The 16888-nt window shown below is 38.4% G+C and overlaps 1 protein-coding gene across 1 annotated transcript in view; it reads right to left on the bottom strand.

Annotated features, from left to right (window-relative positions):
• CUL5 (cullin 5) overlaps positions 1 to 16888 on the bottom strand; it is a 39493-nt gene that overhangs the window by 6132 nt on the left and 16473 nt on the right. Inside the window, exons 6-18 of the mRNA XM_066621058.1 lie at positions 16231 to 16376; positions 16070 to 16150; positions 13284 to 13377; positions 11169 to 11299; positions 10482 to 10589; positions 9193 to 9257; positions 8254 to 8386; positions 6555 to 6686; positions 5705 to 5828; positions 5376 to 5551; positions 5093 to 5254; positions 3176 to 3294; positions 374 to 497 (exon numbers count right to left, since the gene is read on the bottom strand). Of these exons, the coding sequence (XP_066477155.1) occupies positions 374 to 497; positions 3176 to 3294; positions 5093 to 5254; positions 5376 to 5551; positions 5705 to 5828; positions 6555 to 6686; positions 8254 to 8386; positions 9193 to 9257; positions 10482 to 10589; positions 11169 to 11299; positions 13284 to 13377; positions 16070 to 16150; positions 16231 to 16376 (1595 nt within the window). The remainder of the gene's footprint in view (positions 1 to 373; positions 498 to 3175; positions 3295 to 5092; positions 5255 to 5375; positions 5552 to 5704; positions 5829 to 6554; positions 6687 to 8253; positions 8387 to 9192; positions 9258 to 10481; positions 10590 to 11168; positions 11300 to 13283; positions 13378 to 16069; positions 16151 to 16230; positions 16377 to 16888) is intronic.

Here is a 16888-nt window from a genome sequence, read left to right as displayed (position 1 = left end):
GTCCCTTTCTATTCTGTGAGTACTGAAATCAGCATGAATCTCTGTTGTTGCATATCCATTTCAGCTTTGTGCAATTATAAACACTGATTTTCACCTGCCTGCATTGTGGAGCCCTTCTGATCATAAAGTCAGATAGTTAAATATGAAGCTCCATATCCTACAATGCCGGTTCTACTCTTCATTTAACTAGATACACTGCAAAGGAAGGGGAGAGAAATGAAGCTGTCAGGCACTGTGACACTCCAAGCTACATAAGACCATACCAACGGATCACAACAATTAAGTTCTAGTTTTAAAGATACATTTCATGTTGAAACAGCAGTCAGAAAAAGAGCATCAAAGGAAGTTACCAAATTTTACTGGACTAATGTACCTGGGTTCGTAATATTCTTAACTGGACTATCCCTTCATTTTCTTCTTCTCGCATTCTTTCTGTTGTTAGCTGCAGTCTACCAATTAGGTTTATCTTACCTCTCTTCTGAACTTTAGCATTTTTTCTGAAAGAATCAAATATGAGATGAAGCAAAACACACTTAAGATACATAAAAGGTGGCTACTTAGAACAAAGCCCTATAGCTCTAATTGACAGCAGCTTTTACTTGTCCACAAGTATAGATAATCTCAGCAGCATGTAAAGTAATAAAGAGGTAATGCAAGCATGTGTGCCATGCTAAACAGAAAAATCAAGTCCATTGCACATAACAAACAAGACATTTTGGTGTCTTGAAGCAAATATCCAAAGGATTCTCATCCTCATTCCTCACCAAAGGCATGCACACACAACCACTGAAGCCAAATTAAATCATCCTTTCTATAATCTTTGCATTATCAACCCAATGTACTGAGTCAGAACACACAGAGCAGACACTGTTCCTATCACCTTTCAGTGCATGTCTATGGATGAAGTGGGGATTCTATAAGATGAGATAGGGAGGGGTCTGTTTTTCCAGATCAATACATGAGATAGATGTGTCTTTGTCCCATATTGTTGGAGCTCTTTAAGAAATCACAATATCAAGAAAAATTCTCCCTTTATGGAATGAGTTAAGACTTTATTATGCAGAAGGGAATTTCAGGGGAATAATTTTTAACACACACCCCAAGATTAGAAACTACTAATAATGAGTGCTTCCACTCTTAAGTCAACTTGGCACTTTAGAAGAAAACAGAGGGATTTTTATACTGCTATAGCAGATAGGAATAATGTATAAAATATTCTGAAATATACAGCTTTGTACAACTGACAGAGCAAGGTATGATAAAGGTTTATCCTTTATCAAAGGAATTTTGTATTCAGTACCACAGCTGAACCCTGCAGTGATGATGTGCCTAGCAATTCAGTAACTGGAGCCTGTTTCCACACAAATAGGACTAAGGAGCACCTTGTGTGACTTGTTCCCTAACCAAGAGGGGTTAATTGTCTTGGGCTTCAACTTCAGTATTGGACCTTAATCCATAAACGTTAAGCTTAAAGACATTTGTTGTTGGTAAGTGAACTTCTTGGCCTTGTGGGGAACAGGACATATAGCAGCACCCCTTCCTCCTCAAGTTCTCACTTGCTTATTGAAAGAAGGAAAAAGGTTGGAGTGTCTCCTGCTGTTTCTTATATTTTCTCCCTGAGCTCTGTGCGTGTACACTGGGGGATTTTAGCCAATGGAGGTGGAAAGGTTGTTGGTGAATACACAAAGGCTGGCTAATAAGCCAAGCCAGTAATATTCTCGGCCTCACCTCCTCAAAACTGATCAATTACTTACTCCAGCTGCTTTTGCCTCACAAACCAATGTGTGCTCATATCAAGCATATCATGTGCCTCCTGCCTGTCATATTTGCTACTTCACACCTAGTGGAACCAAGTTTCTTGTACTGCACAATCACCATATCTTCCCTTTTATCTACCATCACCCCTTTTACAGTCAATTAAAAATCTACTTCCCTCTGCAACTCTTCTACCACTTAACCTGCCATCACTTCTTCATCACAAGCTATTCAAATCACCTGTGTTTTTTACAGCAAGTACAAAATGCAGATTTGAGGTAACCCTTCTAATAAAGTACCAAGGCTTAATGGTGTGCTGCTGCACCAGACTCATGTTTCCGAAAGGTATTACAGTGCAATGTTTACTATCAAATGGGATCCTTACACACATGCCTTTCTGGTACTGCTGTAGTAGTGAGTGATGGTGAGGAAAGGAAGTCATAACCCTTCCTCTTCCAATCAGTTGCCCCATACACACAAAGCAGCTATGCGGAGGGAAGCTACAGACTGCACACAAATATGCAAATACTGGAGAAAGAGGGCTGAAGATGGCCCATGGATAATATATTGTGGAAATCTGTTCTAGACTACATTATTGCAAAAGCACTGGATCTCTGAGAACCATCACTATCAAGAAACACACAAGCAAAATTGTTGCAACTTGCATCAAAGAAAGTTGTGGTGGAGTATTTGGTAAGTTCTAAATTCTAAATTCTAAAAATAAACTGGTCAAAAGTCACTGTATTTTGGAAACTATATAAGGGATATAGGAATAAGTAAACTATAACATGATAGGCCAATGCTAAAGCATGCATCTCTCAATTATAGCTGAAAACTGTTAACTTGTATTGGCAATACACCAACACAAGTCGCTCTGTGAACTTTTTATTGAAAAGCTATATAGGAATAACAACAACAACAACAACTACAACAACAACAACAACAACAACAACAAAGGCCAACACACATTTTGCTTCCTTAAACGCTACACCAATTCCTGGGTATATTTGGGGTGCTGATTCCAAAAATGGCATCCGTTTTGCCCTATCACGTCTAGTTTTGGAGACACGGCATAGCCTCTTTAGTGAATGGTTCAAGCAGCTCCCTCATGAGGAAGCTGCTTGAAACATTCAATAGTGAAGCTATACTATATCTCTAAAACTAGATGTGATAGGGCAAAACGGATTTTTGAATCGGCACCCCAAATTCATATCAAACCACCATAAAGTTTGGGAAAAACTTTTCCGACCCTCAATTTTGTAGGCCTGTGTAATTAGGCCCCTGTATGTAAAAAAGTCTACTGTGAGATGAAGCATCACAGAAATCTGTTTTATGGACACCTGCATCCTTAATAGTAAATCTTTTCAAATATCTTTTGGCTTAGCAAATATTCAGGAAGTAAGTCAGTGCTCCATCTTACATTAAGCTGAACTCCTGGTTCACTGAGAAGAGGGTTCCTTCCGTAAAGTCTTTGGGTGAATTGACTTGAGGTTCATACAACAAAACCTGACGTTTCAACTTTGGAAATGCTACAAGAGACTGTGGAGGAGAGAGAGAGAGGAAACCAACCAGATGTCAGTCTCAACATTTAGGGAAACATGTATTATATCAAGTATGCTTTATAATCCTGTTTATTAAGGAGGAACATCCTTCAGAAAATTAACCAATTGTTAATGCTGAACCCTTCTTACATGGGAAGCAGTGTAGCATAGCAGTTAGGAGACTGAGCTCAAATCAGGGAGTCCCTGGTTTGAATCTCATCTCTGCCATGAACACACAAGGTGGCCTCAGCCAAAACATTTCCTCTCGGTCTCAGCCCTTCCATCTACAAATAAGCAACAAGAATACAGGTGGAGCCTATTTATCCGCATTATTTCTGTTCCGTGACTCTGCACGATTAACAAAAAACGCGCTGTGCTAAATTCCATAGAGTTACACAAATACACTGCAGCCTGACACCTCCAGATGGAAAGAAACTAAGGCAGCTATTATCAATCCCCTCCCCTCCGTACTCAGCCCTCCCCGTTGCCAGCTGCCCGGCTTCTTTCCCATGGGATGCTGATCTTTTAAGAGTCCAGCCCTATGTGTTTCTACTCAGAAGTAAGCCCCATTGTAGGCAATTGGGCTTACTCCCAGGAAAGTGTGGAGAGGATTGTAGGCTATATCTCATGCTTTGCTTGGTGGGAAGGCTTGCTTGTGTCAGTGATTGCCTGCATCATCGGGGGTGGGGGGATTTGGCAAACACTCCCTGGGTTTTTTAAAGCAATCCCCTGTTGCTACCACACCTGCCCCTGAGTGAGCGAGCGAGCGAGCTCCACCTTGCTGCACGTGTTCTGGCTACAGAGATTTTTGCCCCCCCTTCCCCTCTTCAGCCTCTTTGCTGGCTCAGGGGCTCCAGAGTGTTACTGTTCCTTTGCAAGGGGAACCTCTTCCAGGGCTCCAGGGCTATTTCCCTGCCTGGGCAAGGCAGAGCCTTTTTTCAGTGTTTTGGGCTGCCTGGAAATGGAGTGAGATGTCAGTGCAGGGCAAAGGAGGCAAAGGTGTGTGTGACTTTTGGTTCCCCCACCCCATCTGTGTTGTTTATCTGCGCTGACAAATCCGCAGATAAAAAATCCGTGGATAAATAGGCTGCACCTGTATAACAAACCTATAAGTCTTCACTGAGATTATCATGACATGCTTCCTGCATATTTAAGCACAGTGGAATTCATTTTCTGTGGATTGCTTTGATAGCGCTACGGTCTTTGAGAAAATATGTTCCCACTACTAATTTGAATGTAGAAACCAGTTCAACACTATTTGGTTACTGAAGACTACTTCAGCTTTTTGTAACCACAGCAATGTATTTGAAGCAATGGTTAAATAAAGATTCACTCCAAGTGTTAGAGGAATGTTTATATATTTGTTTAAGCAGTTTTTAAAATCCAGTAAGAGTGCCTCAAGAAGATGATTTTATGTAAAGCATTTTGCAAGTGAATCTCTTAATGAAATGAAGCTTAGTTCATATTTTCTTGCCTATCATATCAAGTTATCCACTGCAACTATTAACAGCGTAGGTGCTAGGACCTTGGAAGCCTTCAGGTCAAACTCTGATTCTAGCTCCTTTGGCATTTGTTCATGCACGCCCTGCCGCCTCACCCCTGCCACCAAGTAATCGTAGAGGGAGCCTATCTGTGCCCTGATCACTGTTTTCCATTTTCTCAAGCTTTTTAAATTAACTCATGTTAATTTAAAAACAGCAATGCATTAAAACTGTGCTCTGTTTCAAAAGCTTCTACTTTTCATACATTTCCTCCCGTCACCTACAACAAAGCATTTTAAAGAGCTGGTGACATACCCATAAAGTTCTCCTAAGCTCAGCATCAGGGAGTTCTGTTGCCAGTTTAAGATTTTCAAAACTGATCTTCTCTCGGGGTCTTTGGTTCCATGCAAAAAGCACAGCCAGCTGAAATGTTGTTACTTCCAAATCATACTGGCCAACTTCATTCTTAAAAGTTATCTGTCAATGGGACAAAATATTGTTCAGAACAATATATATTGTTATATGAAGCATATTTCTTGCTCACTGAAAATTACGTAAATAAATACAAAGTGGAAGTGAATGCCACAAGCATACATACAATTCCGTTGGACATAAGATGATGCCAATGAAGCTTCCTGCCACTGTGGTTCTTTTTGTAAAATTCTTCTACTTCAGGGATTAAATCTTCTAATTCAGTGGGCAGGGATACAAAAACTTTTTCAGAACTTCTGGACCAAGCCCCAGCATTTAAAATTTTGATATTCACAGAATCAGCTGTTTGAAAAAAAAAACAGACAATGCCGAAGTGGTGAAATGTAAGTCACAACCAGATAGCAGCAAAATCTGGCTCCACCCTAATTTCACACAGAAGTTGAGAAAACAACTTGGCATCATATAATATAATAAGTAAGTAGAAGAGAAGAGTACCTGGTAGGGCCAGTTTATTATTTTTGTGCATTTCTTTAAAGGCCTGGTTCAAATCTTCTGATACTTTGATATCCTGGAACATTCTTGCCAGTTTATTTACATAATCTGCAGGCATACCTACTTCCTACATAAAGAAATGGCAAATTAAACCTAGTCACACCAGGATCCTAGATGTAAGAGTTACATTAGAAAATTACCTACTTTTTAAAAATGCGTACAAAGGTATAAACTATACTTTAAAAAAATACCATGGTAGCTTCACAGTATGATAACCAGCTACACGAGGCCAAAAAATTCAGGAAGCAAGGAGGTCCTATGGGGACCGAAGTAGCATGAGCAAGTGAATACGGCAACCACCACTCATTACTCTGCCCAATTAACCTATAGTCAGTGATAGCAGGCTGGTATTGCATTTTAATAACTACTATAGCTGGCAATACCCAAATTTGTATTATTGTTACCTTGTCATTCTTGCATGTAAACTGCTTTGAGTTTATGCAGAAAGACAGAACACAAACTGACAAGGACAACAATGGTAGTAAACTCTACTAGAAGCAGGATTTTTCCCTAGTCAAACTGCTTGAAGATCATAATCCATTCAGTTCCATGGCTTACTCTAAGGCCTTGTTTTATGGAAAACACAATGGGCAGAAGGTCTTATGAAAACAGAACTACTAATTTCCAACATATAATCCTTTTTAGAAGATATTTTCTACAGTTGTGTCCTAGTTGTTGAGAGCTGAAAAATTCTAGGTGGCAAACTTTGACCCCAATAAAACATTCATAATACCTGTCCTAAAAAGTAGAATCTGGAATTAAAAGAAAAGTCAGTAGGATTTGACATACTTACTCTTAGCCATTCCACCATGTTTTCTTCTATTTCACTATCTGCTGATATATCCAATATAAGACGTCTTGTTAAATGAGCTTTGTGGTATCTCATGAAAACATCTTTGTTTTGTACATACTTAAGTACCAATAGCTGTTTAAAAAAAATTAAACAAGTTTGGTGCTTGCTATTAGCATCTACGATAAATGCACAACAATAAATAAGAGCCAGAAGGTAATGCACCCATGGCACAATCCTAACCCCTTATGTCAGTGCTTTCCAGCACTGACATAAGGGCAATGCAGCACTGAGGTAGGGGAACAAACATTCCTTTACTTTGAAGAAGCTTCTGTGAGTGCCCCCCCCCAACTGCAGGATGCAGCACATGTCCTATTGGCACAGCTATGGCAGTGTTGAAAAGCACTAACATAAGGGGTTAGGATTGCGCCCCCAAATACATCTTGCTGGGAGCAATCACACTCTATCAAACTAGTATCTGTATCAATATGTTCCTTGCCTAACCACCAGACAAACAAACTTTTATTGTGCAATCCTATGCTTGCCTACTGAGAAATAAGCCCCACTGAATTCAGTGGGACTTACTCCCATGTAAATATATATAGTATTGCAGCTTTCAGCAAAAATTTCATTTTTAATTCCAATATTGTCTAACTTCCTCTTTCAATCACAACTGTAATGTAGCAGGAAACCACAAAGAGCTACACCAATGTTTATATAAAATAAGAAGTACTGAAAATTATCTAACTGAAAAGTGCCACTACATGAATAAGGGCCCAATCCGATCCAATTTTCCAGTGCTGGTACAGCTGTGCCAATGGGCTATGCGCTACATCTTGTGGTGGAGAGGCAGTCACTGGAGCTTCTTAAAGTATGGGAACATGTGCATTGTGGCTACCACAGGAGTTGTGGTACCACAGAAGCACTTTTGCTACACAGGAGCTGGAAAGTTGGATAGGATTGGGTCCTAAGGCTGCTATCCTATACACCAGTGGTTCTCAAACTTTAGCACCAGGGCCCACTTTTTAGAATGAGAATCTGTCAGGACCCACCAGAACTGATGTCATGACTGGAAGTGACATCATCACCGCAGGAAAATTTTTAACAATCCTAAACTGCAGTCCTACCCACACTTACCCAGGAGTAGATCTCATTTACTATTATTGTTAAAAGCATAAACATAATAGCCTGTTAAAAGTACAGATCTGTAACATTTCCCCAAATTCAGTCACATACCATGGTAGCATCCACAGTTTGAGAAACACATTTCTCTTGGATTAAGTCCCAATGAATTTACTGGCTCATAGTTCCAAGTAGATATGCCTAGGATTGTACTGTAAAATTTTCCTTCATTTCAGGTATATGGGATTATTTGTGATTAGTGATGGAAAAGGTTAAGCCTAGGCCAGCCCTGGTTGCAACCAAGTTCTGGAAGCATGAGACATTACAGTTGCTATTCAGCTGGCCAATGAGCATAAAAGCAAGTTAAACTGTCTGCTGCCAATTATACTGCCAGTCAGCAGCTAATTAACAACTGAAAGTTATAACTGTTCCCCTTCCTCTTAATCTAGTGTTATAATTAATACAGAAGTTATCCGGTGTTTTTGATGTGAAGATGATGAAAAGCCTTTTAGGAAAAGTAATCCCAATCACCAAATTTATGTCTCTCAAATGAAGAGACAAACACAAGATGAAAACATACCACTTCTTTAAGCTTTGCTTCAATTTCTTCAGAAGTTAGCTTTTTGCTTAGCGGTGTTTTTCTTAACAACATGTCACAATAATTAGCAAGTAGCTCCGGACACTTGGACTCCGGCTGCGTTTTCAATCCAACCCTAATGAACATGAGAAGCAGTTGACACAAGAGTATACAGAGGAAACTTCCCATACTGGGTTTCAAATCATCATCTCAGGCTACTGATAAAAATTGCATGGGCCGGAAGGGGGAATTCCTAAATAAGAGAGCACACATGAAGCTCCATTTGCTTCTTTTCAGCAGAAGGATCCACAAGCTTTCTCATAATGTAATTAAAAATTGCCAACAGTTTTTTGTACAATTGAGTTACCTGGAAACCTGGAAACAGTGCACCTGGCTCAGAAAGCCAGTGCCATGTATATGAGAAATGAATGCCTGCTTTGGGGTAGGAGCCCCCAAAATAATAATCAAGACAACCAGTTCCACCAGTACAAATTTTGAGTGCTTTGTTCACCTTAGTTCACTTGGCTTGTAGGTCAAACAGAAGATGCAACAGAGAAACTGTGCAGAACCAAAAAGCACATGATGGGCACCAGACTAATACTCCTAGATATTATCATGTCACAAAGGTTACAGATTTAAATGTAATTTGCATAACCAACATAAAAGGCAGATAATGCATTTGAATTCAAATGTATGTAAAAAAAATGCATTTGATTTGACTCTTATGGATGGTCTTTCTTAAATGTACTTTATAAGGGTTCCAATTATATACATTTCAAGCAGCTCAGACTAGAAAGCAAAAGTAAAATTACAACCAAGCAATTAGAAAATATGGCAAGAGTTGCATTCTCCAAGAGCTAATCATTAATCCAAAATGTAATGAACTTGCCTAAGCCAATTCAAACTCAATGCTATGAGCTGGAAAATACTGAAGTAACCTACCCCTTCTGTTTCAATGGTAATTCAAGTTTAAATATTGTAGCATCATTAACAACTGCTTTATATGCCTAAAATAAAAGCAAAATAAGGTTAAGTGACTCAACTATGTTAACAAAAGAACAAGTTCTACCCAAAAAAATAATTTAACATCCTTAACCAAAAGGAGCAATTCACACATCACACTGGGCCAATTGTCAAACCACTGTCTGCTGACTGGGCAAATCTCACAGGCTCAGCCCCTCTGCCTCCCTCCTTGTTTGAAAGTTAACTCAAATTAGAGCTAACTATGGTTACACCAATTCCAACTTCATGGTAAACCACAGTTATCGCTTACCAGGAAAGAAAGGAACTTGCACATGTGAGGTGTGCAAGCATGTGCAACACTCCGAAACCATGGCTGGGCAGTGGCTCAGCATAAGGTCTCAACCAGATAAAGTGCTGGTAGAATTCTAGTTTTATTTAAGCCATTTCTGCCCAGTGTTGCATATTTGCAACCGGGATCAAATTTGTACACCTGTGAGCTGGGCAGAAATGGGTTAAACAATAACCATATCATAGAAATTTCACATATGGTGATACCATTCCTCATCCTTTTATGAAATGTATAGTCTTTAAACTTCTTCAGATACCTGCAGAATATTAGTGACTAGAAGTCTTAAATTTTGATGATGGGGTTATTCATTCTCAGGCACATACAGAAGTACTTTGCTGTGGTACAGGTGGGTATAGCTGTGACAATAACTTTACAGCTATGATATAATTAAAATCTTGCTGCCATTTCAATACAGTATAATACTCTTGACAGTCAATAACTTACTGATACATGTTTTCTTTTTAGTATGTAAATTCCATAAACATCAATGATATTTTCTAAAAAACAACCAGAAACACTCAGATCCAGAAGCACCAATCTGGTAGCAGAAAGCTAACAGAAGGGCTGTTATTGATTGAGTAGGGATGAGCACTGCTTGACAAAAGCAACCCCAAACTCAGACCTTTTGTAAAAGGTCTTTTAAGATTTTGCACAAGCTTTTTTCAAGACCTTTTCATGGATACTAGAATGTATATGCTACAATCTCTATCTTCCTTATTCACCATGCTCCTCATACTGCTACACAAACCCTGGTAGTAAAACTATAAGAAGTCTGCTGTAAGTATGTGTGCTAAGAGTTCACAGAACATCACTAATACATTTTTTTCCTTCCATTCACAGGTTTTGTAACCAAGCTGTGCTATTATTTTTGAAAACTGAATTAAGAAGTGAAAGGTTAATTGAAGTTGTAACAACATACTTTATCTCTGGCAGTAAGAAATCTTGGGTCATCTTGAAATGCTTCTTTAACCAGCTTGCTAAATCGATTGAATAACGTGAGCAATTGTTCTACATACTTTTCAGAATCCTAAAAATTGAATAAGTAACAAAATAAAAAGTCAAATCAGAGGAAAAAAATATCGCATGATGATTTATCAGTGACTTGGGGTGCTTTACACTAACTTTCTACGAATTACTTTGTTTTAAGTCTAATATACAGCTTTGGTGCAGATTAACATGAAGCCAAATTTAATGGACAGTTAAAAAGTTTAAGTAAGGCTTGTAGTCTCAATTTCATGAGATTTTAAATTCTCAATTGGGTATATCAAAAGAAAATCAATCATGCAATTCTAAGCACACTTACCTGGAAGTAAACTCCAAAGAACAAAACAGAATTTACTTCTGAGTAAACATATAGGATTGTGTTCTACGTGGCATTTAAATTCATGGGAATTTAGTCATGACTAATTTGTCTCATTGATTTCAATGGTCATGACATTTTATATACAACTTCTATATTAAAAAATAATTTCATACTATATTTAGAAACACCAATTTTTAAAGTTTATTTTCATATATTAATTTCAGTTATTTAAAATTTTTCAGTACAATTGTGATGTTTTTGGAAAGCTCTCTTTAAGAGAATAAACACAAAACACTCACTTACAGTAGTAATAGTTTCAGCAGCTGCTACCATATCTGCTAATCCGGCACTAACAATATGTTCTTCCAAATCTTTTAACATGGGCTCTATTCCATTAGGAACTTTATCCATCAATGAAAACATTAAATGTAACTCTGAAGATACAAAAGTTTGAAGAATCATAAGTGTATATGTAGCAAGGAATCAAAGTTTTATATGAATTGTAGAAGTTCTGTTTACCACAATGCTCTCTCATTACTGCAGAACAAATTGCACTCCACACAAGCTACAATACATGGTCTATGAACACTGATTTCAGATTAAACAGTGGGGATTTTTTGGACATTACAATTACCTTCTTAGAAACCATGGTTTATAACTAGAAGCAAGTCTTGGAGATGCATGCTCCCCTTCAAAACTACTTCTCCTTACACATTTCAGAATTATATTACATGTGCACCAGTACAAACCATGGTTGACCCAAACCAAGATCCCAGATAAACTCAAAGGTTAAAACCATGATTTATATTGACTGTAGTAAATGTTTAGTCATAGTTTCATGTTACATGTGCATAACTCCATGAAGTGGAAAGGGAAAATTATTCTGAAGAGAGAATGAAGAAAGAAGAAGAGATTTGCATATCCAAGACTGGCTCTTGATTTTCAAATCATGCTCACTACAGAGCCAATGTTATATCTGCACTTGCCAAAATAAGGTAAGTATTCACTGAATAATTACCCAAGTGATGAGACAAGAAGATATCACAATGAATATACTGTGAAACATAGTGCTTATTATTCAACTACTTTCATAAACATATTCATTAGTTCATTTACGAAGTATCAGGAACAGGTGGAGAAGTTGCTTTACGCAGAAATCCCACATCCCTCTCTAAAATGAGGAGTTGAAGTTTAACATACTTTCCCATGAATGAAAGCCTCCTCTGTTAATGGAAAGTGAGTTGCACTTGTGCAAGAAGCTATTCACAAGCACAACACTTTTCTGTAAATGAAAGGAACTTCCAAATTTTGGAAGTCAATCCAATCTAGAGAAATTCACTGCTGCACCCCAAGTTTAATAACCAATTTCTCTATAGTTGCACATTCCCATAAGGCCTCATTCCTCTTGGGAGAAGAAAGTTATACTTGTTACGGTTTGGTGTGTTGCTATATTCAGCTCTGGACTAGTGCCAAACAAATGCTGTCAGAGTAAGAAGCCAGGCATAGTTTTTAAGGTCAGATGCCTTCTGAATTCTCAGGTCTAAGAACAGGCATTTCTACTTTGAAAGCTGGAATCATCCTGAATTAACAAGTACTATAAAACATAAATAATTTTTCTTATTTTCTGTATATACAATGCAACACATCATATACTGAAGTACTATGACAAACATTTTTTGTTTCTCCATTTTTTTCTTTTTGAATTCTACACATGGAGCAGAGTCAAACTAAAAAAAGATACTTCTTGTCTCCATAAAAACCTTTCGTGATAAAACATGCCTAAATAGATAAAATTTTCAGTGCAGAAAGCAGTGCTTCCTTGTTTATCTAAATTTTGAAATGGCAAGTGCTGTGGAAACCTGAACGCTCTCAAGGCTGATTAAATACAAGCAAAAGCATGCACCAATATACTGCAATGTGGTGGCAAAGTGGGTAGTACTTCCCGCTACAGCAGAATTAACATTCATTCAGTGACACAGCTATCTGGTTGTACTGAGTGAACACAATAAAAATTATATTGAAAGCCAGAGTGTTATAACATGCAATTAATGCCCAATTAGGACCAGGGAGATTCAGGTTCAAGTTCTCATTTAGCCAGGAAACTTACTGGGTAAGCTTGGAACAGTCACTAGTTCTCTCACACTAGTCTACTTCAATGTAGCTGTTTGATGGTAACACGGGGAAAGAGAGGGGATAAAAACTCTATACACCTCCCCGGGCTCTTTGGAGGAAGGATAAACATGCAATCTTTCCAAAGCCAAAGAAAACATTTTGCTATGGGGCAGCATGCAACTTTTAACTAAACTAGCCCGACATCAAATTGTATTTCTTGTATATTTCTCTTAGAAATAATAGAATCTCAAATGTATTTTTACTCTGTCAATCTGATGGGACAAAATTCTTTTATGTTTCACTTACTTTCTGTTTCATTGCGCTTGATCATTCCTTGACACTCAGCTAAAATAGTCTCTTTGAATGATGTTACCAGAGCATTCACACAGCACTCCATAAGCTGAAATGCAGTAAAAGTATCAGTAGCATAGTTAGAATAGTGCTGCTTTTCAAACTCATTGATACAATTTCTTGCTCACCTCTTGAGTTACACTGCTGCAAAATACCTCACAGAATGCAACCTAACCCCATAAAAACATACTCCACTATAAGATAAATTTAGCACATGCTTCCTTATCAGAGGCATCCCTTGGGTAGGACAACTGGGTTGGCCTCCCTGGGTCCCACACTTTCATGAACAATATATGGCCATAATAGGGGGCTCTGCACTGGTTGAGTTGTGTTGGGTCCACACCTTGCTTACAGCCTTCTAAGAACAACTCTGTTCCTTATACAGGTTGATTGCTCCTTATCCAAAGTTGATTACCCTGGGACTAGAAGTGTTCCAGGTTTTGGATGCTTCCGGATTTTGGAATATTTTCTGTCTGCCTGCTCGGCTCCGTGCCACTTTCTGGGTTGCAGCTGTCTGGAGCAGTGGGCTTTCTTGGCTGGGTAGCGTCCCAGCACACCTTATACTGCCAGCTGGGATGACAGCACTCAGAAAGTTACAGATTTGGAATATTTTGGTTTTTGGAATTCCAGACAGGAGATAATCAACCTGTACAACAACGTCTGCATACTTTTATTAATGTAAATAGCCAAACAGCCTATGCACATTTACTCAAAGGTAAGCCTCACATATTTTAATGGGACTTCTGAGTAAACATGCCCTGGATTGCTCTGTCAAGTTTCTGAAATGCATACCAAATATTCTTATATTAGCATTTCTCCACAGTAAGCAAGCATTATATGGAATAGTCATGTCTAGAACCTCATTTACCTACCATAACAAATTATTCCTATCTCAGACCATGGACAGCCACTGCCAGTCGGAGTCAACAATACTGAGATAGATCAGCGGTCTCCAAACTGGAAACTACTGCACAATAAGGAAGGCATTCCTGGTGCAACCAGTGCTTACCATTTTGCCAGGGAACCATCCTTCCCTGCTGCCAGTCTCCCCTAAACTGAGCTCCAGCCTGCTGCGCCCGCCTAGAAATCAGGGCACAGCGGCTGCTGGGGTGACAGAACCTAGAAGTAGCAGACCAGAGCTCGGTTTGGGAAGAATGGTGGCAGGGAAGGACGGCTCCCCCACAGAATGGTAAGCACTGTTCACATGGGGGATGGAAAAGACAGGTTGCCAGCTCCGGCCCATGGGACAGCATCTGGAGAGCCCTGAGCTAGAAGGATAAATGGCCTGACTTGGTATACGACAGTTTCCTACATGCCTAAACGAAAATAAGTCTTTAATAACTCCACAGAAAGAACTGGTACCCAGCTGTTTAGGTTGAAGAACCACATTCTTAATCCTTGGGGTTAAGACAACAGCAATAACACAACAGCAACCTTCATGTGAAAACCCTTTGAAAGGGCTTAAAGGTGCTTCAAATGAATGCTCATGTAATTATGTCCACTGTGTCGTTGTAAATGTCAACCTTCTCCTCAGTCTAGTAGAATGAATTTTGCTTAAAGGTGGCAAAATTAGAGATACATTTTAAGCACTCAGGAAGTTGCTCTAGCAAACAAAGGTTATTCTATGGAGTGAAGCGCAACTATACACAATCATTATTAGCTAGAACAGTGGTTCTCACCCATTTAGCACCGGGACCCACTCGTTTAGAATGAGAATTTGTCAGGACCCGCCAGAAGTGATGTCATGATCGGAAGTGACATCATTAAGCAGGAAATTTTTTAACAATACTAGGTTGCAATCCTACCCACACTTACTCAGGAGTAAGTCCCAATTACAATCATTGTTAAAAGAATATACATAGTAACTTGTTAAAAGTACAGGTCTGTAACATTTCCCCAAATGCAGTCACATATCAAGGTAGCATCAAGTCTAATGTACTAAAAATAAAATATTGAAATGAATGAGGACCCACCTGAAATTGGCTCGCAACTTACTTAGTGGGTCCCAACCCACAGTTTGAGAAACACTGACCTAGAATATTTATATACTAGTTTTCAACAAAAAATTCTCCAAGTGCGCATCTTGCCTCACCAAGGGATTTGGATTCTATTTTTTACCATGGTGGTAGCTTCAACTTTTTATCTTTATTTTTTAAAACAACAGATGGCAATGTTTGGTTTTCTTCAGAGAAAAAAACCCATGTTTAAAAATAAAAGGCGAGGAATGCCTAAAGTCATGAATTTGTTATCTTTACTTTATGCAACAGATCTCTGTACTGGGAAACACAGCAACAATTCTCCATATCAAACTTCCCTAAAACAGAGAACCATCTCTGATGCCTTGTGAAATTCAGTTTATGAAATTACAGCTTTTAGTTACTCAAATGTGAGATTAAGTGCAAACAGCCCTAATATTACTGGATTAAAAAAAAACAATGTTACCATATCACTTCCTTCAGAATGGTAGAAACAGTGACTTGATTTATTAACACTATAATATGATGGACAGCATCTATAACTTGGAGTAACGCAGCAACTATAAAGAAAAGCTTCTGCTGTGAATAAAAGGGGAGTTCCAATTGTGCAAGTACCCCCTCACAAGATTTCAGTTCCTATGAAGGGAAGACACTTCCATCAATGGCACATCATTGCACCAAAGGTCTGGATGTTGTTCATAGGTTCTTGCCTCCATAAATTCATGTACTATTTTAATGACACATTTACTTACAGTGTATACTTACCGCTTCTACAGAGTTACATTCCCGCCTTGTTTCTAAATACCGTAATGCTCTTTTTTCTTCTTCCTTTAATTTAGCATCTGCCTGTGCAGAAGCAGAACAAACATCACTTAAAAGTATTCACATAAACAGATCCTTTTCATATCACCACCTTTTTCACTTACATATTTCATATAGTTCTGCACACCATTTTGTTGCAAATATGAAGGCGCTTGAGTTCTGTAAAATCTCTCTGTTGAATCAAGGTATGCTTTTTCAAAGTTATCTCGATAAATCTGAAGTTTATCTTCAGGATTTGAACACAGATTAACTGTAAAGAGAAATATCTAGTCAGATATTTTTTCTTGGATTGTAAGACAATTTATTTTTCTCACTCAGGACAGGATAGCAGTGGCACAATTATATAAAGAAGGGGTACCCAAACCCAAATTTATTCAAACTGTAAATGTAAATTAATTCTTTTTTCCCTCAGCCCCCAACAGAGTCAGAGAGATGATGTGGCCCTCCTGCCAAAAAAAGTTTAGACACCTCTGATATAGAGAAATGGTCCAGCCTTTCATTTTTTAAAATGATAGAATTACCTGAATATAAGTACTACTTCGCAGATGAAAGAAAGTTAACAAGTAATGGCTGAAGAAATGAAAATATACCACTTTGTGCCACTTCAGACCGTTATTTTATATAAAACACTTGCTGATTTGAGAGGATTTTTCTCTGAATGGTTATATGACTATCTACCATTTATGAGTATCTAACATTTGTTTCACTTCCAAGGCACATGGAATTCCAGTTTTTCTCTGAACCTTTCAGGTTATTTGCCTA

This window comes from Tiliqua scincoides, chromosome 3 (genome assembly GCF_035046505.1).
Source record: "Tiliqua scincoides isolate rTilSci1 chromosome 3, rTilSci1.hap2, whole genome shotgun sequence".
NCBI lineage: Eukaryota > Metazoa > Chordata > Lepidosauria > Squamata > Scincidae > Tiliqua > Tiliqua scincoides.
This window is presented reverse-complemented; position numbering and strand designations above follow the sequence as displayed.